Below are 24,780 nucleotides of genomic sequence, written 5' to 3' on the forward strand. Positions count from 1 at the left end.
CACTTGTGCGTTTAATTTTGACACAGCTCTACACATCAGACTTATTGAGATATGTTCCTCATACTGTAAAACATACCTATTTAAAGTATGCAAGTATACAAGTCAGTGAGTTTTTAACACATTCACAGATGTGTGCAACCATCATGACAATCTAATTTGGGAATATATCCATCACCCCGAAAAGAAACCCCATACCCATTAGCAATCACTTTCATTCCTCTGACCCCACTCCTCCTCCCCAGCCAGCCCTAAGTAATCACTAACCTACTTTTTGTCTAAGAGTTTCATTCCTTTTTATTGCCAAATAATATTCCATTACATGGATATACCACATTATCAATTAATTGATGGACATTTGGTTATTTCCACTTTTTGACTATTAGAAAAATACTGCTTATGTATATTCATGTACAAGTTCTTATGCCATTTCCATTTTAAACTTTCTTTTGATGTGGGGATGTGTTTTTATATTTTATCATAAGATTTGCATTAGAATTTCTTGGATATGGTTTTAACTTAGTATGAGTAGCACCTATATCACCCAGTGATCTAAATACATTTTGCTAAACTCGTAGGTAACTCACCATTTAGTAGTCTCTCTTTGTCTTTTGGAGTAACTTAGAAACTGAGTGAGTGAAATGCCCCGTTTGATTTCATCATTCTCTGTATTGGATTCCATTTCAAAGGACCCTCTCTGGAGTTTGGTATTTCATATCCTGAGCTAGACTTGGAAAAGAATGGCTTATTGTGAACCCATTTACAGTTGGTTGGCTATTTGGGGGTATGAAAAGCTGAATGACAATATTAGATCATATCCTCTGTTTTGTTATTTTTAATCTTACATATTCTTGTTTCGTTTTTGCTCAGAGTGAAACCCTGAAAGAATCTATAGACTTGGAATGCTGGATAGCTTCTGGCATATAGAATTTAATTTCTCTGTTGACATTAACCTCAGAGACACATCATTGATTGTACAAATGAAGTGAATGCACCCAGTAACTCAAGCTGAACTTGGACAGTCTTTAAGAAGCTACTTCAGAGAATGTGATTAATAGTAGGAATATTTAAGTGTGTTATTCACATTGTCTTCTGGCCTTTGACTCACTTCTGGATCTGTGGGTTTATTTATTAGAAATAGGATCCCATAATCAAATCAGAGCTAGATTACTGGGGACTTAATACGTATGTTTATTAAAATAAACCTTTTTTTGCAAATTATGAGAACTAGCTTTTAAGTCTGTCTACCTTCCAGAAACATGAGGTTCAGTCAGATATGTTTGGTTACAGGAATACTGGTTTGTTGGCACAAACATAAGTATACAGGGAAAAACTGATTTAAGATCTGGCTGTTTCACGGAATTAGATCCAGTTGATCTTACAAGCCTACAAGCCGAAGGATTTTTAGTTCATTAAGATAGCATTATCCAGCCTGAACTTTATAAAGCATCTATTTCTTTCAAATAAAAAATAAAAGTATTTAAAGCTTTTTATTTAAAAGCATGGTAGCTATCTTCATTTTTTGTAAATCTTGTGAAAACTTCAATCTTGAAAGGAAACTAGACTTAGGAGCGTGTCACTTAATTGTGTTCTGGGTTGACTGTCACAGTTTTTTGTTCAACAAAATACGATGAAGAATAGCTATAATTGCCTTGGTTTCTGCCAAATTTTAGACAGGCCAACTTCATTATTTGTAGTTTCTGCCAAATTTTGGATAGGCCAAATTCATTATTTGTGGTTTAATTTCTTAAAAGTAGGGCCATGTCTTATACTACTTTGGTAGCTACAAGAAATCCCAAACAGTGCTGGGAATTAAGCAGGTACTTAGGGCTTGTTTTAAGATCTATTTCTTTCACTTGCATTTTACGCCAATGGCCTATTGGAAAGTTTTCAAAAAGGAGCTATCCTTAGCTTGTCTAGGTGTTCCTAGATAGTACATTCTAAAAGTCTCAGTGAAAACGTCACCCTTTCACTCAAGTTTTTTCTTGTCCATCCAAACCAAACCTTCTGCAGAATTAAGTATGCCCATTTCTTCTCCTCCCAATGTGTTACATACTGCTCTTATAGCTTTCATGCCATTGTTTGATAATTATTTATTTTCCAGTCTGTCTTCTGTCAAGATTGCCAAGGTTAATAAGGATTGTATGGTAATCTTAACACTAAAAAAGCACAATCATGATAATAGAGGTAGAGCTAAAGTTTTAGTATTTCTAATTCTTTGGGGGCACCTGGCTGGCTCAGTAGAGTATGCAACTCTTAATCTCAGGGTTATGAGTTCGAGCCCCATGTTGGGTGTGGAACCTACTTAAAAACAAAATTCTAATCCTTCGTCTGAATGTTTTAATTTTTCCCCTTTGTTGCTCATATTTTCTAAAAGATAGTCTCTGTCTGTTTCTCTCTCTCTCTCTCTCTCTGTCTCTCTCTCTCTCTGTCTCTCTCTTTCTTTTAAGGAGGCTTCATACCCAGCATGGAGCCCAACCTGGGGCTTGAACTCACACCCTGAGATCAGGACCTGAGCTAAGATCAACAGTCAAAAGCTTAAGAGACTGAGCCACGCAGGCGCCCCTAAAAGATAGTTTCTTAAGCTTTCAACTTTTTTTTTTTTTTTTTAGCTTAAGATCACAATTCTAATGTAATAAAACTCTGCTTCCTCTTTGGGTAATGAATTAGAACTGCAGAGAACTGGAGACAAAAATCTAAGAGCCTGGATAATATAGATTGTGGTTCTCATACTTTAGCATCCATCAGAATCACCTGAATGGCTTGTTAAAACATGGATTCTTGGGCCCAACCTCTAGAATTTCTGATTCACTAGGTCTGGGATGAGGACATAAGAATTTGTATGTCTAAGAAGTTCCCAAGGTAATGCTAGTGTGGTTGCTCCAGGGACCACACTTTGAGAACCACTGATACAGGTTACAGGTTCTAACTAAACTGTCTGAAAGACCTCCAGTATATTGAAATAGGATCTGTTCCTGATCTCCCCACCTAGCCCTCTCTTTATGGTCTTCAGGGAAAAGTACTCCATGATTGCAAACTCTACACAGAGCACAGTTAAGCTGTTGATGAGCAAACTTTGGTGCCCACAGGAGCCGGGAGGAGTTTTCTAAGGAAAAATGATTTTCTAAGATTGGTTGCTCATGTTGGTGTCTCATCATCTGCAATTATAAGAGTATATGATGAGCACACAGTAAGAACTTGTTGGTTAACGAAACTGGTTTAGACTCTAACCTGATTTTGAGGCCAGGGGTCTAGCATCTATAAAATGCTTCTTTTCACTTTCACTTCTGTATTGGTTTGATTCCAATTAAAATTAATGAAGAAGATATTTAAAAAAAAATTTTTTTTACATTTATTTATTTTTGAGAGAGCACAAATGGGGAGGGGCAGAGAGAGAAGGAGACAGAATCCAAAGCAGGCTCCAGGCTCTGAGCTATCAGCACAGAGCCGGATGCAGGACTTGAACTCACGAACTGTGAGATCATGACCTGAGCTGAAATCGGACGCTTAACCGACTGAGCCACCCAGGCGCCTCTTGAAAACAGTATTTTAAATGTAATTACTAAGGGAGTTCCTGAGTGGCTCAGTCAGTTGAGTGTCTGACTCTTGATTTCAGCCCAGGTCATTATCTCATGCTTCATGAATTCTCAAGCCCTGCATTACACAGAACTGGACACAGGGTTCATACCCACGAAGCCATGAGACCGTGACCTGAGCCAAAATCAGATGCTTAGCTGACTGAGCCACCCAGGTGCCTCTCATAAATTGTTTTGTTTTTTAAGTTTATTTATTTATTAAGTAATCTCTATACCCCATGTGGGACTCCAACTCATGACCCCAAGATCAAGAGTCACTTGGTCTTCTGACTGAACCAGCTGGGCGCCTTGACCCATAAACTGTTTTTAAGATCCTAAATTATGGGGGCACCTGGGTGGCTCAGTCGGTTAACTATCTGACTTCAGCTCAGGTCACGATCTCATGGTTCATGAGTTCAAGCCCTGCGTCAGGCTCTGTGCTGACAGCCCGGAACCTGGAACCTGCTTCAGATTCTGTCTGTGTCTCCCTCTGTCTCTGCCCCACTTGTAGTCTCTCTCTCTCTCTCTCTCTCAAAAATAAATAAAACACTAAAAAAAAAAAAATCTAAATTATGACCTGTATTGTCAGAGTGTTTTCTTCATTCAGTCCATGTTTGTTGTATGTTAACTATGTGTTAGTCAAGCTCTTGAGTTTCAGATAATACACACTGTGGAGCCCCTGAGTGGCTCAGTTGGTTAAGTGTCCAACTCTTGATTTCCGCTCAGGTCATGATCTCGAGGTTTGTGAGATTGAGCCCCGCCTCCTCTGTCAGCATAGAGCCTGCTTGGGACTCTCTCTCTCTCTCTCTCAAAATAAATAAATAAACTTTAAAAAAATGCACACTGTTACACACAGTATAATATAATTTTCTGACTGAAGATATTTTTGTGCCATAATTATTTTAAATTAATAATTCATGAATGTTGTAAATAAGATTATTTGGTAACATCAAAATCAGATATTCTGAAGAAAAAAAAAAACGGGTTAACTGGCTGTTATTTCTAATTGGAAGGAAAATAACCACTACCATATGACTTCCTAAGTAGACATGTCATACAATCAAGTTCTTACCTGATTGTGATGTGGTTTTAAAAGAAATTCATAATCAAACGAAGGCAGTAATTATTGTACCTTTGTATTACTGCATGATTTTAGAGGAAAATGATATTTTAAATGAAGGCTTACTGGATAACTCCTGTATGTTGTGCATTTTTTCTAAGTCCATCAGGGAAATCATTTTTTTTTTAATTTTTTTAATGTTTATTTATTTTCACAGAGAGAGAGAGAGAGAGAGAGAGAGAGAGAATGAGCGGGGGAGGGGCAGAGAGAGAGGGAGACGCAGAATCTGAAGCAGGCTCCAGGCTCTGAGCTGTCAGCACAGAGCCCGACGCTGGGCTCGAACTCACGGACCGTGAGATCATGACCTGAGCATGACCTGACATGACGCCCAACCGACTGAGCCACCCAGGTGCCCCAGGGAAATCATTTTTAAAGGTCTCTTCCATTGATGAATTTATTGTCTGGTCAGGTTGAGAATGTGAACCGTATGTACAGGAAACCACAGTGCAAACAAAAAACAAATTATCACCCAGAACAAGTCATTTGTTTTACATTGTATAAATCATCTGTGAAGTAAAAGGGTGTTCAAAGTGAAGTGGGATTGGTGAGGTCATCATTTATTTACACAGTTGTTGACAGTGTGAGGGCAATCTAGTTGAAATTTCACTGGACTAGTGAAAGTTTAGATTAAGCTATTACTTTTTGTAACTTGTTAGCTATTGGACTAACCTACGCTTAAAGTTAGTCTTGCTACTGACCTCTAAAGCTTTTCCGGAGAAGATTCCATAAATGAGTAACCAAGGTTTTATCCTCTCCGCCTCCCAGAGAATTATGTAGAAGCAGCATGTCGAGCCAGACAGCTTCTCTCATAGCTATTTTTTTCTGAATAAGTTGAAAACCGTGCTCTTAGATATGTCAATATGATTTCTTAAATAATTAAGAGAGAGAAAGGTTGGGGGGCAGCTGCTCCTTATTATTAGGCTTAACCTGAGTTAGATTTGGTAGACTTTAAAAAATATATAATCTGCTTTTGATTGTTTGGTCATGTGTAATTTGTTGCTCATCCAAGGAATTTAACGATGGAAATAAACATTCATGACATGAAAAGTCACCTCCTTTCTACAGTATTCCCTGTCCATCTATTTCCAAGCCTTCTGCAGAATTAATTATCCCGGTCTCTGTTCCCTGGCCTTCTCTTCATTGTATTATGATATGTAGTGATAATGAGAAAAGGCTGTATTTCCAGAAAAGCGTTTGGTGAGGTTTTCTTTTTATGGTGGAGATTTTCCAAGTATATAGTAAACTTAAGTAGAGAGAATGCTATAATGAACCCACATACCCATCTCCCTACCTTCAGGAATTGTCAGCTTTCTGCCATTCTTGTTTATCTCTACATCCTTGTATCACACTGTTGTGTTCCTGTTGTGGCTGGAGTAAAATAGATCCTACGGAGAAGGATTTTTTCTTTTATTTCCTTTTTTTTTTTTTTTTTAGAGGAGACCTTTTCTTTAAAAAAAAAAAAACACCATTATTCCACCAAACAAAATAAAATAATAATTCCTTAGTAACATCTATAGTCCATGTCCAGTTTGGCCCAAAATTGTGTCTTCTAAAATTAGTTTGTACAAATCAGGATCTCGATAGGATCCCACACATTTGGTTGATGTGAATCCTCAGTTTCTTAATCTTCTCTATAACTACACTCCTGACTTCCTCCAAGTCTTTCCCCCATGCTACTGAAGAGAACTGGGTTGTTTGTCCAGCAGGATTTTGCACTTTTTGTGTGTGTGTGTGGGTGGGTCTGTCTTTCTTTTTTTAAATCCTCTGTCCCACATTTTAAATTTTGATGATTTTATCCTGGTGGTAGCATTCCACATGTACCTCTTTTCCCCCATATTTCCTATAATCTGATAAAGTTAAAAAATAAATTGAGTTTGGATTCAGTCTTTTTGGCAAGAATGCCAAGTGGTACTGTGTGCTTGCTACTGCTTCACATCAGGAAGCACATGACCTCCATTTGTTCTAATTTCAGTGAAGAGTAGTGGATTTAGGTGGTATCAGTCTGATCCTTTTTATGATGATGATGGTGATGGTGATTCTAATAAATCACCAACTATTTGGTTTCCCTGAAATACAGCCCAAATAGGAATGGCAGGAAAAATGCTAGATTTTTCCCCTCCTTTTACTTACTTTTTTTAATGTTTATTTAGGGGGTGCCTGGGTGGCCCAGTCAGTTGAGTGTCCGACTTCGGCTCAGGTTCATGGGTTCATGAGTTCAAGGTCTACATCGGGCTCACTGCTGTCAGTGCAGAGCCTGCTTCAGATCCTCTGTCCCCTATCTCTGCCCCTCCCCTGCTCACACTCTCTCTCTCGACATGAATAAACATTAAAAAAATATATATATATTTATTTTGAAAGCGAGAGTGTCAGCGGAGGAAGAGTAGAGAGAGAGGGAGAGAAAGAATTCCAAACAGGCTCCATACTGTCAGCGCTGAGCCCAACACAGGGCTCAATTCCACAGATCATGAGATCATTACCTGAGCCTAAACCAAAAGTCAGATGCCCAACCTATTGAGCCACCCAGGTGCCCATCCCCTCCTTTTATTTATCAATTTTCAGAACGTGAAATGAGTTGAAGTGACTGAGCGCTTTTAAAAAATATTATAGATGTTTATATTTGATGTGTTTCAGTGTACTGTAATCAGTATTCTTTTTGACACTCAGAACTGTCCTACCCTTGGTTAGTGGATGCCCTTCAGGTTGCCTCCTGTGTCATTTGACGTGACCCTTGTGATCTTTGGTAATTTTCTTGCTCTCAGCATGTCAAGTTAGCCCTGATTCATTTACTTCTTCATTCTTCAGACTTGGGATCGCATTCATTTCTCCAAAGAGCTCCAGTCCCTTTTAGTAGAAATCTAAGTACTAATAGTACTCATTGTTACTAAGCTGTCATTGCTTCTAGGCCTTTTCTGTGGACAGCGTTGGTAACTAAGTTTTCGGTTTGGTTTTTGAAAAGAGAAAAGGAAATTAATGTTCCTACCAATATGCCCAGTTCAAATTAAAGATGTTAAAGGGTTTTTATTTAATGTATTTGATTTTATAGTGGTATCTCTCTTCTCTTAATGCTGAAAGGCTTGTTTCCTAATAATTAGTGTAATTATTTGCTTCAACCTACAGTAAAGCTAGCATCAAAAGAATTAACTACATGTAACAAGACTGCTGGGTGCAATTTAAGATTTCTCTGCTTCTTTTATATCCTTAGGATATATACTCATGGGGGTGTATAGTCAGAATGTCTTTTTTTCTTTTTAAGTTTATTTAGAGAGAGAGAGAGAGAGAGAGAGAGAATACATGTGAGCAGGGGAGGGGCAGAGAGAGGGATTGAGAATCCCAAGCAGGCTCCATGCCATCAGCACAGAGCCCAGTGCAGGGCTTGATCTCACAGCGTGAGATCATGACCTGAGCCAAAACCAAGAGTCAGACCCTCAATTGACTGAGCCATCCAGGAACCTCAGAATATCTTTTAAAATTAGTTAATTATGGGGGCGCCTGGGTGGCTCAGTCAGTTAAGCGTCTGACTTCAGCTCAGGTCACGATCTCACGGTCCGTGGGTTCGAGCCCCGCGTCGGGCTCTGGGCTGATAGCTCAGAGCCTGGCACCCGCCTCCAATTCTGTGTCTCCCTCTCTCTCTGCCCCTCCCCCATTCATGCTCTGTCTCTCTCTGTCTCAAAAATAAAAATAAACGTTAAAAAAATTTTTTTAAACTCAAAAAAAAATAAAATAAAATTAGTTAATTATGTTGGAATTAAAATCAATTTAAAAAAATAATAAAACAATTTAAACTTTTGTACTGTGAGGTTATGCAAACTTTATAAATTCAAGTTATTTTATTTCAATTTTTAGAGATTGCCTTTTTCTAATTAATTTTGTTTTCCAATATATAAAATATTAATATGGTGTCCCAAAGAATGAACTTATGAAATAAGGTACAAAGTGTCTACCTTCCATCTCTATCCCTTCCCCCTCTCATTTCTGTCCCCGAGGTAACTGTCTTTATTAGTAAAAATGAATACCAAACCTGATCGTTCCATAGTTTCTTTTGAAAATATAAGTAAATATGGGGCTCCTGGGCGGCTCAGTCGGTTAAGTGTCCGACTCTTGATTTCAGCTCAGGTCATCATCTCTGTGCTGGGTATGGAGGCTACTTGGGATTCTTTCTTTCTCTGTCTGCCATCCCCCCACTCATGCTCGCTGCCCATCTCTCTCCCTCCCTCCCTCCCTCTCTCCCTCTCAAAAAAAAAAAAATGAAAATGTAAGTAAATGTGCATATGTGTTTTCCCTTTTTCCTAATTTTCCACATAAGGTAATATGCTATATATCGTCTTCTGCACCTTGCCTTTTTTTGTGTGTGTGGCCCAATACTTCTTTTTTTTTAATTTTATTTTTTATTTTTTAAAGTATACATCCAAATTAGTTAGCATATAGTGCAACTACATCTTGCTTTTTCTTCACTTAACAATATGTCCTGAAGATCTGTCCGTAACAATATATAGGTAACTTCTTTATTCCTTTTTATAGCTGAACAGTACTCTATAAAGAGGAGTCCCCTCCATAAAGATAGGTATTTGGGTTGTTTCCAATCTTCAGTTATTACAAATAGTGCTGAAATGAATGGACATGTGAATACCCTATTTAATATTTCTGCTGGTATATCTTTAAGATAGTTTCCTAGAAGTAGAATTGCTGGGTCAAAGGGTAAAATGTATACGTAGTTATACTAGAAAAAAAAATTTCTTGTACACAGTGTTTAAGAATTGAAAAGGAAGAAGAATTCCTTTTTCTTCATATATGAATAAGTTATTTCAATAGACATATAGTTGGCCTCCTACTGTGTGCCTGGTATCGTTCTAATTGATGGGGATACAGCAGGAGGTTCTACAGAACTTCATGGAGCATGAAGTTAAATAGAGTTAATTGCAGATTTGGGTAAGTGCTATGTAAGAAGTGAATGGGTTGATATGAAAGAGTAGAGTAAGAGGATTCACTTTGGATAGGGTAATCAGGGTAGGCCTCTCTGAAAAGGTGACATTTGAGCTGAGACATGAAGGATAAAAATGATTAATGCCGCCATTTATTGACTTCCCTACTATATTTTCAGATTTTCAGACTTTTTGCAAAGTCTGCTCTATAATTCCTTTTTTACAGAGAAGAAAACTCAGAAAACTAAATTACTTGCTCAAGACCTTGAAACTTAGAAACAGGGGATGGGATTTGGATGAAATCTAGACCTAATTCCAAAGCCAGATAAGATAAACCTTTTTTTACTGCATTGCCTCTCTTAGCCAGAAAGAAAGCAGTGATAAGTGATTTAACATAGTAAATGGCTTAGACTCTTATTTTAACCTGGCAGAAAGACAGTGTTTTGCTTTTTTCTTTTAAAAAAGCATTGTTCACATTTATTACTGATTACAATTTCACAACACATAGGCTCATTTTATTTGGGAGTATTTGTTATAAGAAAATAGAACTTCTTGTCCAAGCTAAAATTTCAATATCTGTTTTTATTGCTTTCAATTTAATGATGGTTGTATGTTTAAAATACCATCTCAAAAATATCCCTCAGATATTTCTAGCCTATTAAAATGATGCACCTTCTAAGTATCCTATTTATTTCATAAATATTTGTTAAAATTTTTATTAAAGGTACTTAAAAAATTTTTTTTAATATTTATTTTTATTTTTGAGAGAGAGAAAGACGGAATGTGAGTGCGGGAGGGCCAGAGAGAGGGGGAGACAGAATCTGAAGCAGGCTCCAGGCTCTGAGTTGTCAGCACAGAGCCGGACATGGGGCTTGAACTTATGGACCGCGAAGTCATGACCTGTGCCAAAGTCAGACGCTTAACCAACTGAGCCACCCAGGTGCCTCTAAAAGGTACTTTAAAGTGTTTGTTTAACTTTAGTAAATGAAAGAACCAAATTGTTCAAGGTTCTATAAATAGAATAACCACAAAATTGATCTTAGGGAGAAATTTTTTTCTTGGTACAAGCACTTATTAAGCACATAAAAGTATTATTTTAAGTGTTAAAACAACCCAGTCAGGTTGATACTGATCGCCATTTTATAGACGAAGGAGCTGAGGCACAGAGAGGCTACATAATTTACTTGAGATCGCCTTCTAATAAGTGATAGGATTTAGACCTAAAGTTCAAATCCTATGCAGTCTTTGGTTTTGTATCCTAAGTATTAAAAAGGTCATCTCAAACAATAAGAAAGTTGGGAACTAATATTATATTCTTCCTTGCTGGTGAGTTAAGTCCATGTTATTGTCCAATGAACCATGCGTGAAGATTCATAGACATTTCTTTTAGGGTCTTAAGCTAGAACTAGCTGCAGTTAAAATGCAGATTCTAATTTTACAAACAAGGCCACCTCTAACAATATTAAAGTGAAATGATATTATTTCCTGGCTTAAAGAAAAATTCTCCAGCAACTATAGGAATGCTGTGGCATGAAGACAGCATCTTAAATCTCTATGCAAGTCATACACAAAGTGTTATTGCGATGAAAAAATAGTGGCGTGAATAATACCTGCTCACAGCCCAAGACACTTGATGTATCTTGGGCCTCAGTGTTTGTTGGATTTTGTAATTTCATGAGCAAGATTTGTATTTTTTTAAAGTTCTATATTTCTGTGTGTTCCACTCGATGTCAAATCTGTATTCTTAGATTGTAGGGTTCCATTAAAAAAAATAAATAATCTCAGCTCCTCCTCCCTCCACTCCCCCTCCCCCCACACACTCATTTTGTATAATATGGTAATGATATCACCGTAGCAGTAATTACGGGTCATCTTCATTTCTTTCATCTCTGCCTGTTCTGATGGCTTCATTCCTTTGACGGAAAATATTTGGCTCTGGGTGCTATGATTATTTTGTTAAGCGTTATTCGAATAGACAGGAGTGAGAGAAATTAATCAATCCAAATGCAATTAGCATCATGTTTAACCCAGTGATGGACGTCTCAAGGTGAAACAGCTAGGGGAGTTTCAGACATTATTATTCAATCCAATGGTTCTTATCTAAATTATAATCAAGAGAGGTTTTTATTGGCTTCTCAGTGTGAAGATGTAACTCTTTCCCTGCCCTGGGGGTCAAGAAGACCGGCCTTATTCTCTGTAGACTTTAGTTACTGCCAGCACCTTGAAGTAGAGATGTTCCAAGCAGAAAGTTGTCTTAATGTCCAAGTCATTTGAAATTTATCTATACTGTGATCTTGCTCTGATTTTCCTGAGAGTGGAATAGAGCCTATGGATAAAGTACTCTAACTTGAGGCAAAATATTTTGTGTACCGATTAAGTCACTTTGACTAGTTGTTGTTTTATCTTAACCTTCCATGATAGATTTATCGCTCTCCTCATTTTGTGGATGAGGAAATTAAGACTGTGTGAAGCTGCTAGCCTTTGGTCATAATAAGTGTTTCACCACGATGTATTACTATGGATGCCCTGAAGCATGAATGTTCTGCACAGATTTATAAGTGTTTAGTAAAAGTTCTCACCCCAAGAGCATTAATCCATTGCTTTGATCTCATTGCCTTTCATTCAGGTGAGTTTTACCTGAACCAAATGAAACTATGAAGTAGGCCTCTGAACCCCTCTGAAAAGGAAACAAAATACAAATAACTTGTTAGCTCTCATTCCTGGGCACAAATCTTTGGGGTTTTTTTGTTGTTGTTATTTTGGTTTTTTTGTTTGTTTGGTTGGTTGGTTTTTTTATAGGGAGAAGGATGATAAGGATTGAATATTTGAAATCTGGTCTTGTTTTGCTCTTAAAAGAGGGCAGGGCAAGGAGAGTCAATGGAGAAACACGGGCTTTCCACCTGAATACAACATTTTTCAAGTGCCTGACAATTAAGATTCTTCTACTTCTGCTTTCAATCTTCAGGCATCATGGCTGACACTTCCCATATTTTATGTTCCTGCTTGATGTTTTATACTCTGAGAATAAATCTGTTGGCTGGATATTTCTGTCCTTTTTTTTTTTTTTTTTTTTTTTTTGTCGTGAAAAGCCATTAAAATTATTTTCCATATTGGAACTGTCCAAATTTGTTTACCTGTACATTGAGTACTGGTTTTTCTTTTTTATATTATATCTTGGATAAAACATTCTCTAGAAATTGGACTTAATGTGAATTGGAGGGAAAATGTCTGATATAAAATCATCTTTGTCTGAATTCCCCGGAGGGAACACTCTTCTCACCCATCCCACCCTTTTGGAAGAAAAAAGTCCTGTTAGAGAGACAAGACACCCAATAGAAAGAGAATCTGGAAAGGGTGCCCAAAAAAGGCTTTTTTGAGAATTGTTAGGATGGAGATTTTCAGTCAGTGATAGTTTGGTTACAGATGTAGCATCCAGACTGTTCTTTTCTCAGGTATATATTTTAGTCTCCTTTTTGAAATGCTTATTATGCTCAAAGAATAGGCCAAAGCCTCAAGGCTGTTCTGCTTACATTCAAATGCTACATCTATATTTTAGAGAAAGTGAGGTTTCTACTAAAGACTCTTACTTGCGAACTCTACCATGGGTTGATTGAGAATGGTCAGCAGACCTTCTTACAATTACACCACCTTCTGAGGGCCACCGAGTGTCTAAACGAGGCTCCAAGAGACCCCTCCTCGTCCATGACGCTATACTCAGTTCATAGCACCTTCTGTTCTTGACAATGGCACCAGCACCAGCTGCTCTTGTGTTAGAGGCATTAAAAAGTGTTTAGCCTTTGACTTGAATTATCGATCACTTACTGGTACGTTTTGTGCGGGCATCCGAACTGGAGCATGGTGAAGAATCTCCATCTGGCAGACCGCCCCGGTACTGGTCTGCTCTGCACCGGCTGTATGCCAGAACAACAGAAAAACTTTCCACGTTCCTGGGAGAGAGAAATCAGAATTCGAAATGCCATTGGTTTCCTTTTATTCCCTTCTAATGTATCAAGATAACCTCTGAACAACTAGCTCCATCGCAAGGCCACTTCTGACTTATTTGAATCTTCCCTAATATCCAGCACATGGTGGTCACTTCATGTGACTGACTTAACTATTCATCCTCCCCCCACTTCTTGCTTCTCTCTCCTGCACAGCACGCAGTGATGACTAGGAGATCCCTCTTGTCATAGTTATTAGAATGCATTTGAGGTTTCAAGGACGAAAAAAGTAATTTTGAAAAGAGTCAAAACCATAATTCTAACAAATGGCATCATTTCTGTGAAACATCTTTCTATGAAGCTAACTAAATAAATAGCTTTTTAGCACACTGATTGAAACTAAACTAGGATTTTATGTGTTCCTCTTTGCTGGAAGAAGCCCCTGGTGTAGTTTGGGAAGGTAGCTGCCTCTAATACCCAGCATTACTCCGGCAGATTTGATTCTCCAAATTATGTGTGTTACACAGAAGCAAAACATTCATGTGTCCTTTTGTTTTGCATTTGAGATCTTTTAAAAAGTAAAGTTTGACCCCCTTTGCCTGAACACTGATTCGGTGCAGACCTGGGACCTCTTGTGAAATGGCAGCTGAGGAGCTCCAGCACTCACCTTGGCCAGTGAAAAACCCAAGGAAGGAAGGAGTCTAGACTAAGAACGGTAGTCATATTAACTTGAAGGTGGCAGGGCGGGATTGTTCTGTGGTGCAATTTAAGAGGCGTATGCCACTGAGTAAACTAATGAGGGCCATTGTGCACAACAGGGTTTATCAGTGAGGCAGTTCAGATACCAGTTTGATGGGCAACCAATTCACAAAAGAGACACACATGCACAGTTGGAAGTAGAGTTTGAAGATACATTCCAACAAGCAGACTGCAGTTTGGTTCAACCACATCCTGACCACTACAGTATGGTTTCTCTGTTCTTTCATTTTCCCCTTCCTCCTTCCTTCATTGTACATAAAGCAACTGGTGTATGTACACAAGCATATGGCCTTTTTTAAAAAAACTGAATGGCCATTACTATATTTTGATCAACATTGAATGGATATGGAATGGGGTGAAATACTGGTTCAGTGAAAATATTCCCTTTCCCCATTAGTGGCATGCTCATTCAGCTCTTATTAGCTTGTATTTCAGTAAATTCTTTTGCTCTCACTTTAACAACAACAACAAAAAAAAATCCTTGCATGCCTTGTTCATTTGGAGAATTTTAATGTTTTTCATTTGTTATCGTAAAACCAAGGACAGTCGTATCACTTTTTTGTACGTAGCTGTTGCACGTAGGACCGTTTGTCTTTAAGTAGAGATAAATTGCTCTAAAAAGAAATGAATCCTAGATAGTTGTCCCATCAAGTGTCTCTTTGCCTAAGTAAACTCTTGTTTGAAATGAAAGAAAGAAAAAGATAGTTATACAGTAGCTAGCATTTACTAAATGCCTATGTGACCTGTTTATTAATTTCACCTGGAACAAATGAAGAACCCAAGGGGGCCCTGTCTGGCTCAGTTGGTAGAGCATGCGACTCTTGATCCTCAGGGTCGTGACTTGAAGCCCCGTGTTTGGTATAGAGCTCACTTTAAAAAAATATAAAATAATGGGGCGCCTGGGTGGCGCAGTCGGTTAAGCGTCCGACTTCAGCCAGGTCACGATCTCGCGGTCCGGGAGTTCGAGCCCCGCGTCGGGCTCTGGGCTGATGGCTCAGAGCCTGGAGCCTGTTTCCGATTCTGTGTCTCCCTCTCTCTCTGCCCCTCCCCCGTTCATGCTCTGTCTCTCTCTGTCCCCAAAATAAATAAACGTTGAAAAAAAAAATTAAAAAAAAAATATAAAATAAAAAGAGTGAATTTTATTTAAAAAAAAAAAAAAATGAGGAAACCGAAGCTCGGAAAGATGTCTTCAGTGACTTGCCTGCAGTGGTCATTGTAGGAGCTGGGGCTCGATTCCAAGCCTGTCCGGTGCTAAAAGCCCTGCTCTTTCCACGGTGGTATGCCATTTCCTTTGTTCCCTGCCAGTCATATTAGAGTCTCCTGAAAACAGCCTGTTGTACCTTTTCTCCGCCTCACAATGTTTTTAATTATGTTGAGGCACAGAAATATTTAAAGTAGTTTGCATTGGAATTGAAAACCAAACATTATGAGTTTCTCCCATTTCATTAAAAAGTTACTTAATCTTTACATTGTTCTCTACATTAAAGCCGAGCAGAATTTTATCAGGCAATTGCCTCAAAGTTATAATCTGGAAAATCTTTCTGTAATGAAACCCATATGTCATGGGCGAAAGGTGCAAAGCCCTGGCAGAGAGGGTTGGTCTCATGAGAGATTCTGCACCCAATCTCGTTAACCAGGGTGCCTCTGGTAATCCCTCATCCCCTCGCTGGTGAGAAATCAATCTGTACCACTGAATCTTTTTCAACCAGCCACCAAGAAAATTTACTGCAGAGAAGGCAGTTTGGGGATAGTCGTTGTGGAAGGGGAGCCAGAGGCAAGGCTAACTGTAGATGGAGGAATTGGAGAAGCTAAAGAAGAGATTGTATTAAGCCACACGCTACCTTCAGAGCAGGCAGGATGCAGTCCTCCCTTCAGCCCTGACCTCCCTAAGTATACCCAGGTATTTACAGCTGCCATGAACCTGACAGCCCTAGGGAGGCTATGAAGGGGGTAATAGAAACTGCATAAACCTGGAAGTCACTTGTAGTTTATCCATTTGCTGTCCTTAAATGTGTACGAGTGGTCTCCTCTCCCACATTCTCCACAGCAGTTCACACATTCACGCTATGGTGACAGTCTGTATTGTGACTTTCTCCGTTCATGGTCTGTGCACTGCAATAGAAGGGCCTGTCAATCATGACTTGACATGGAGGTCCTGCTCCTCTTCTGCACAGCATACAGTGTGGTAGCTGATTATCAGTGCATCCCTCTTGGCATAATTTTTGGAATGTAGTAGCAGGGTTGCCTTCCTGTTGAACCTCATCATCCTAGAGAATTAATCCAGAATTTAAAAAATAGTTAAGAAATGTTACTAACTCTAGGTAAAACAATAGCAATCTTATTGTATCTAGGATTGTCTTATAACACAATGTTGAGAAAGGAGAACCAGGAGAAGAGAGGAACTAGAAGCGTGAAGCTGGGAAGCACGTACTCTTACCATGGCCATTGATGCAAGAATCGTATCAATCTGTAACTAATGGGAGAAGAAGGGATGGAACGAGGCAGGGAAGTAGAAATGTCTTCCTCTCTTCTGTAAGCAAGCCAGAGACATCTCTAAAGGTTTTTCCCTAAAGAGATTTGAAATCTCTAGTGGAAGTTTTTTAGTGAAATACATTTACATATAAAATCCTGCTGGAAGGGGTGTGTGTGTACGCATGCGAGCGTGTGTGTGTGTGTGTGTGTGTGTGTGTGTGTGTAAGAGGAATACAGAATAGTAGCAGAAGGCTGTCTTCCTACTCCTAATGGGATTTTGTAGCAGCATGTGTGAGTTTGTTTCAGAAGTCAAAAATGAACAGATGTTGGTATAAATTACCTCTGTGTCTGATGTCTTGCAAATTAAAAGCGCGGTTGGCATCACTAAACAATTTCACTAGGTTTAGGGGGGTGCGGCTAGCGGGCGGTGATTACTATAGCAGGTCGGTAAGAATCTTCACACTGCAGCAAAGCAGGAAGGCAAGGATAAAGAAATGAATAAAATAAAGGGTATGTGAATTAATCAGAGATGTTAACATCTCTGAAAACAAGTGAACAGGAGGGCTCATGCTCTGAAGCTGCCCCTAACCCACAGCAATTTCTCTGTGTGCAAAGAGGGGTTGGTGCTTAGGATGTGATTTATAGGGCACAGCCCTCTTTTAGGGAGCAACTATGTCACGAATTCGTATATCTCCTATATGGGACTGGCGAGTAGGAAAACTTTCTCCCCTCCCATGTAGAAGATGAAGTCTTTGAATTACTTCTACTTTTACGGTGGTTTCTGCAGCTCTGTGTACTTAGATTAGGTTGAAGGGGGAGGAATGATTGAGTGGGGAGAGGGTTGTTAAAAAGGATTGGTTAAATTTAAGGAGAGCTTGCCACTGAGAGACTTTGGAATCTGTTTATTTTGCCTTTTAAATCCTTTTGATCCCTCAAATAGATTGGGTCTTTTTAAATTTTACATCTTAAAATATCGGTCATTCTCCCATTTTGAGAAAAAAAAAAAAAAAAAAAACAAACAGAAAAGAATCAGGGGGTGTGAAGGGCAGCAGGTAGAAATAATTGGCAAGATCAGTACAGTGCTCCTGGCCCAGGATTTTTAGAGCAAGGCTCTGCTCTACCCAGCAGAGTTTTGTAATACCCATGTTTGGTTCCCAGAGTACCTGCTTCTAGCCATGTTGCAGGATCATTTGATTCTATGTAAAACTCCTTAATAAGCACTGGAGAGTAGGCAGAAAATCCATCCAATAGAAATAAATGATGAGACCCACTCTGGCCAAAAGTATAAGTCAGTTCCTGTAGGATCAGGCTGAGAGAAAAGATTCCAAGAAATGGGATTTTTTTTTTTACATTTATTTATTGTTTTTGACAGACAGAGACAGAGCACAAGTGGGGGAGAGGCAGAGAGAGAATGAAACACAGAATCCGAAGCAGGCTCCAGGCTCTGAGTTGTCAGCACAGAGCTGGACACGGGGCTTGAACTCACAAACTGCGAGATCATGACCTGAGCCGAAGTCGGTCGCCTAACCGACTGAGCCATCCAGGCGCCCCATGGGATTTTTAACATTGATAGCCTCCCTTATCACAGTTCACTCATTCATTCACTCCGGAAAGGTGGAGTGTTAATGGTGCCATTAATACGAAGCATGTTCCCTGCTGAATACCCAAGAGAAAAGCAGGGCAGGTGGCATTAGTATGCTGCTCGTTTTACAGATATAGAAACTGAGGCTCAGAGGTCTTGCCCAGCCCAAGGTGTCACCCAGCTGCTAAGCGCTAGAGCTGGAACTTAAACTGAGTTCAGGTCTCGTGTTATCTGAATGAAAGAAGTCCACGCTGCCTCCCCTGGGCAAGAAAGTACTTGTTAGGACTTCTCTGGGGTAGTTAGTCCTTGCCCCCCACCTTCATCTCTCCATTAATCTGGCATTACTTCCATCAAAGGAAATTATTTTTCTTGCCAAATAAGTAAGGTAAATTTAGAAGAAAAAAAAAATCCCACAGTGGAGAGAATGAAGCACTGAGGGCGATTAACAAGTCTTACTGTTTGCCTCTAGAAAGGAAGGAAACTAACTTATTGTGTTCCTACTTGGAATAGTTCTTTTATATATTATCGTTCACCCAGCCAACATTTATTTAGCAGATACTACGTCTAGCTCTGTACTAGTTGCTGGTAATATAAAGAATAACGAGGGGCGCCTGGGTGGCTCATTCGGTTGAGTGTCCGGCTCTTGATTTTGGCTCAGGTCATCATTCCATGGTCATGGAATCCAGCCCCGCATTGGGCTCTGAGCTGAGCATGGAGCCTGCTTAAAATTCTCTCCCTTTGCCCCTTTCTCCCACTCATGCATTCTCGCTCTCTAAAAATAAAATAAATAAAAATAAATAAGAATAATGGAACAGAGTCTCCGCCCCCAATTCTTAACCTTTAGTGCAAGAAGACAAGCATATAAACAAATACTTGCAGGTCTTACAGTTACTTTGTAGGTATAGAGTTTGGTATAAATCAACCAAGGAAGTTTGATTTGAGCCGGGATTTATGGGCACATGGGGAATGGAAGAATGGGCACATGGGGAATGGAAGCACTGGGGCTTCCATTCCTAGGTAATGGGATTTCCTTTCCCTTCGTGGGAGCTCCAGAATTTGTGAGAGATGAGGAATATATGGACTGCAGTTACCAGAAGCTTTCCTATGGCTACAGAGTTTGTATTGTTTTATTTCTCTGTTGTACAAATAAACCAGGAACTACTAAATGTTAGTAGGGAGGGGGAGTAGAGCCCATTCATCTAGCACCATCTCTGGGCTTAAATAAAGCAGCAAAGAGGCTAGGGTGAAGGTCCTTCTCATTCTGCAGGTGCCTCTCCAGCCACCTCACTGATTGGCCAGGATGGGGACATATTCTTAGGAGGCCACAGGCACAGCCTACTGTGTGCCCACTGCATGGTTGCAGAAGACTTCTGGCCTCCATGACCAACCATTGGACACTTTCAGCACTGCTAAATCTATTTAAGAGATCCCAAAAGACAATTTTGTGGGGATGAGGATGAAGGGGGTATTATATAATACATACGCTTTTTGAGGATTTGCTTGACGGAGCTAAAACAGCGGGCTTCTGGAGTGGCCCTTGTAATTGAGAAATGTTTTACTTTCATTTCGAAGCCTCATATGTAGGAAAGTAGCTGTATAAACCCTCTTGTAACTACAGCATTCAAAGATTGATGGTACTGAAAGTCAGAGAAAGACACATAAACCTTGCCTGGCTATATTAAATATCTAAGGACTGACAATGCCAAGAGAGAGAAGACCAAAGCTCTATAAACCCTACTTTATTACACCATCCACAGATGAACTGCACTGAGGGAATATAAACTCCATTATACTACAGCATCCAGGGACTACCACTGCTGGGAGATGGGGTAAATGATCTCTCATTTTGATTTGAGATTATAAATGTCCAGAGACCAACAATCCAAAGAAGACTCTAATCTTGGTTGGATTGTAGTCTCCAAGAGCAAACCCCCTGACATAGTGAACATGAGTATTAGGTTACATTCTTTTTTTTTTTTTTTTAATGTTTTTATTTATTTTTTGAGAGAGAGAGACACACAGAGTGTGAGCGGGGAGGGGCAGAGAGAGAGAGGGAGACACAGAATCCGAAGCAGGCTCCCGTCTCCGAGGTGTCAGCACAGAACCCAATGCGGGGCTCGAACTCACAAGCTGTGAGATCATGACCTGAGCCGCAGTCAGATGCCCAACTGACTGAGCCACCCAGGCGCCCCTATTAGGTTACATTCTTGAGAGAGAGGTAGGTTTGGAGGAATTCCCTGGAGACTTTTTAAAAATTTATTTATTTATTTGGGAGGGGGAGAGTGCACGCAAGCTGGGTTGAGAGGGGGGAGAGAGAGAGAGAGAGAGAGAGAGAGAGAGAGAGAGAGAGAGAGAATATCCCAAGCAGGCTCTGCACTGTCAGCACAGAGCCCAATGCAGGGGTTGATCCCACAAACTGAGATAGTGACCTAAGCTGAAAACGACGAGTCCAAGGTTTAACCTACTGAGCCACCCAGGCACCCCTCCCTAGGGATTTTTTTTTAAAGGTAGATGATAAAGTCTTCCCTGGTTGGCCTGTGTCTTCTAGCAATTGTCAGCTTCAGAAGAGCTTTGTACAGTTTTAGTAATTAGTAGTTGTTCATCTTTCCCTCTTTTTGGAGGTTAGTGGTGACTGAGTCTGTTATGGTCACACCTTTGTATACAATTTAAATCAACCTGCATTTTTAAATTACATTTTCCTGAGATCTCCTTTCCAGATTTTGGGTTTTCATTGATCTTCCATTTGTTGTGATTCCAGCCAGAGAGATGACAAGGGGGAAATTTCTCAACATTCTGGAGAAGCCCAAGAAGTAGCAGCTGCTTGTGGACAGGATGTCCTGGGGACCGGAACCATGCTCCCCTCCCAGTGCAGCTGTGACGATGTGCAACTCTCTGCTTCCTGGCGAGAGGCCGGAGGGTACACCTCCAGGACTGACCCTCTCCCCCTGTTCCTGGCATTCTGCGTCTCGGAGGACATTCGGCGGCAAGAGAGGAATCTGCTTTACAGATTCTCTACAGAAGGATCAAGTGCAGTTATTCAATCAGCTTCCAGACTTTGACCGGCTCAGCCTTGGATGTGGGGAACACCAGGGGGCGTATCATTCTTAAAGGTCAAAGTGGTGCTCTCTTGTTTGAAGTCAGTCAGGAGCCCCAGGATCTTACAATTGATTTGATTTGGTGATGGCAAAGTCAGTTGTGAACATGTTGTTTGGATGGGTTCTTTTGACTTGTACTTGATATCTTAGGAAGTATTTATGGTGAGGAGACCAATCAGATTCTGAAACAGACCAGGCAGCCTGACCTGTGAACTCTCCAGTATATACTGGGTTCCAAGAATCCCTAGCTGGAGAAGCCAGAATCTTTTTGAAATGCACACCTGCTTTAAAAGTTCTGTACCTCCCACGATAACCCCATCCCCCAGTGCCTTTCATTCCCCACCATCCGTTCTGATTCTAGGAAAAGGGGATCCCTGTGTATCAAGTCCCTACTGGGATTAGCTAGTGAAAGGCTCATACAAGGTTGTATTGGATTCTAGACCTCAAAGACTGAGTTAAAGATGAAAGAAAGGACTTTTGAGTTCTAGCTAATCTGTTACAATTTCAAACAAGATTCAGTATGGCCTAAAAGGTAGGAGAAGAAGGTTGTTTGCAGGAGTTCCCATTTGATGAAAAACTAGAAACTCTACTTGACGTGAAAGGAATGTGCTGTGGAACGGTGGCAGTGTTTTGTCCCCTTGTCCCCTCTCGTGGCACGTATCAGATATTTCACCAATGTAACAGACACACACACACACATGAAAGGAAAGGGAGAATTTCCTGACTTAAATACAACTCTTAGGAGCTCTTTGCCAGTCATCTGTCCCTGTGTTAAAACCTGAAAACCTAACCCGTGCGTAAAATTGATTACACACGTTCTCCATATTTTGTCTTATAAGGCAGCCCCCAGCCTCTAATGTTCTGTGAAGTACATGAGGTTTCCTAAACTTCATGCAGAGAACATCCATGTGGCAGTTGTCTGATGGTGTTTGGATACAAGGAAAGTTGTGGGTGAACTGTTGGTCCTGAGTGTCTGTGCTAGGGTGCAGCACTGTTCAGTTTAATAGCTGGTCCGTTAACTATTTCTGGCATTTGTGCCTTGTTTCCCATGCTAGAATTAGTGTTGGATTTTTTTCTCTCATTTTTGCCATCCATGCAATTTTATGTATTGATAAGAGAGACAAACTGAACACAAGTCACAAAGGGTAAGTATGAGAAAAGACATTCTGCCTGGATGCGATATAGAATTTCAGTCTGGAGAGGCATAGATTTTAAGTTAAGCTTATTATTGGCATTCCTTTTTCCTTTAAATACGGTTGAAGTGGGAGAGGGAGAAATAGAGAGTGGGAGGGGAGGGGAGGGGAAGACAAAAAACAGTGCCATAACGTCACATTCTTCCTTTGCTCTGTTTTTGAGAGTTGATGATATCAGGCACTTTTAAGTGCTTGGGGAAATTGAAAAATATATGGAGAATATGAGGATACCTCCCCAAAACCAACTCAGGTCTGTAACCCGAGGCTTTGTAGTTGGTTTTCTGGTCTGCTTTGGCCTTTCTTTTACTGTCATCTTATTCACCAGCACTTAATGTAAGTAGATGTTTTAGAATTGCGATATTTATTGGTTTTGTATTTGTCGTCCTTAGAAATGTTAATGATGTATTTTTATATTGATATTATAAATTGATGTATACTTGTGTGTGTGTGTGTGTGTGCGCGCGTGCGCTTCAGGGTGTTAGACGACTGTGCTTTGTATATGATGGTTTCTGTGTTGTCATAATAAATACGTCCCTTTTATAGGAGAGTGAGTTTTTCCTCAAAGGGCCACGTTGCATATTTATTTTTTAAAGATTTTTTTTTTTCAACGTTTATTTATTTTTGGGACAGAGAGAGACAGAGCATGAACGGGGGAGGGGCAGAGAGAGAGGGAGACACAGAATCGGAAACAGGCTCCAGGCTCTGAGCCATCAGCCCAGAGCCTGACGCGGGGCTCGAACTCACGGACCGCGAGATCGTGACCTGGCTGAAGTCGGGCGCTTAAGCGACTGCGCCACCCAGGCGCCCCTCACGTTGCATATTTAAAGCATACGCTTCATCAGAAAGTACAACTGTAATGATAAATAACCTGCTGGTTTCCCCTCTAATATCACAGTGGGTGGTGTGGGGCTTTATGACCATCTACTATTTGGTCTCCCGGCTTCCAGTCTATTCTACCAGCCATCCAAGCTCATTACTACTCAACTCCTTAAAGTATTTTTCTTTTTAAGTTTTGTTTAAGTAATCTTGGCACCCAACATGGGGCCCAAACTCACAACCCAAAGATCAAGAGTCACACGCTTCTCCAACTGAGCCAGCCAGGTGCCTCTCAACTCCTTAAAAACCTTTAATACCTCCTCATGTCAAATAATAAAGTCTGGGTCTCTTATCCTGGCATTTAAAACTCTCTGCATGTAATCCTAATCAACCCTCTTCTCCAATATATGAAGTCTCGGTTCCAGTTAATCTGAACAATTCCCACTTCCTCACTTGAGTGCCTTTGCTCATGCCATTTGAGTTCCTAGAAAGTCTCGAATCCCTTTTGCACATATCAGACCTACCCTTCCTATTAACACCTGATGAACCAACTGGAAATAATCCTTCCCCTTCCCCCCGCATTCCTACAACATTTATGTATAACATCCTTACAACTCTTCCCAACCTAGCTTTATATTTAAGTGATCTGAGTGCATATCTAGTTATTCTTCTGTGTCTTCTTTGAACCAGAGGGGTCAATACCTGCCTGTGGACTTCCAATTATACATGATGGGCTGAAAACAAATATTTCTCTGCCACCTCCTAAAACTCTTAGCGTGACTTCCTTTTCAACTCCGCTCAAGAACTAGAGAAGAGCAAGTATTTGTACAAGTGCTGTCCCCCATTGATAGTTTACCTGCCATAGAGCAGAGCATCATGCCCTTTTAGAGAAACATTCTGTTTGAGAGAAGTAAATTGTGTGGCATCATTGGCTCATCATTGATTTCCAAGAAAACAACTGGGTGGGCAGTAGGTTTCTTTGATCTGGAAAAGCACGGCTGGCTGGCTGACTGACAACGGGGACAGCATTCAGACTGTTCTGTCCTAAATCTTTATAGAAAGTGGGGTGCCTGAAGTGGCTCAGTCGGTCAAGTGTCCAACTTCGGCTCAGGTCATGATCTCACAGTTCATGATTTCAAGCCCTGTGTCGGGCTCTGTGCTGACAACTCAGAGCCTGGAGCCTGCTTCGGATTCTCTGTGTCCCTCTCTCTCTCTGCCCCTCCCCTACTCGTGCCCTGTCTTTCTCTCTCAAAAATAAATAAACATTTTTAAAAAATGAAAAAAAATTAAATCTTTAGAGAGTATTTTCCC

At 40.2% G+C, this 24,780-nt stretch overlaps 1 protein-coding gene across 1 annotated transcript in view; it reads left to right on the top strand.

The window, feature by feature from the left end:
• LIN52 (lin-52 DREAM MuvB core complex component) overlaps positions 1-23,193 on the top strand; it is a 106,090-nt gene extending 82,897 nt beyond the window's left edge. The window contains exon 6 of the mRNA XM_030319547.1: positions 21,124-23,193. Coding sequence (XP_030175407.1) covers positions 21,124-21,179 — 56 coding nt within the window. The 3' untranslated portion in view covers positions 21,180-23,193. The remainder of the gene's footprint in view (positions 1-21,123) is intronic.
• Positions 23,194-24,780: the final 1,587 nt, after the last annotated feature.

This window comes from Lynx canadensis, chromosome B3, assembly GCF_007474595.2.
Source record: "Lynx canadensis isolate LIC74 chromosome B3, mLynCan4.pri.v2, whole genome shotgun sequence".
NCBI lineage: Eukaryota > Metazoa > Chordata > Mammalia > Carnivora > Felidae > Lynx > Lynx canadensis.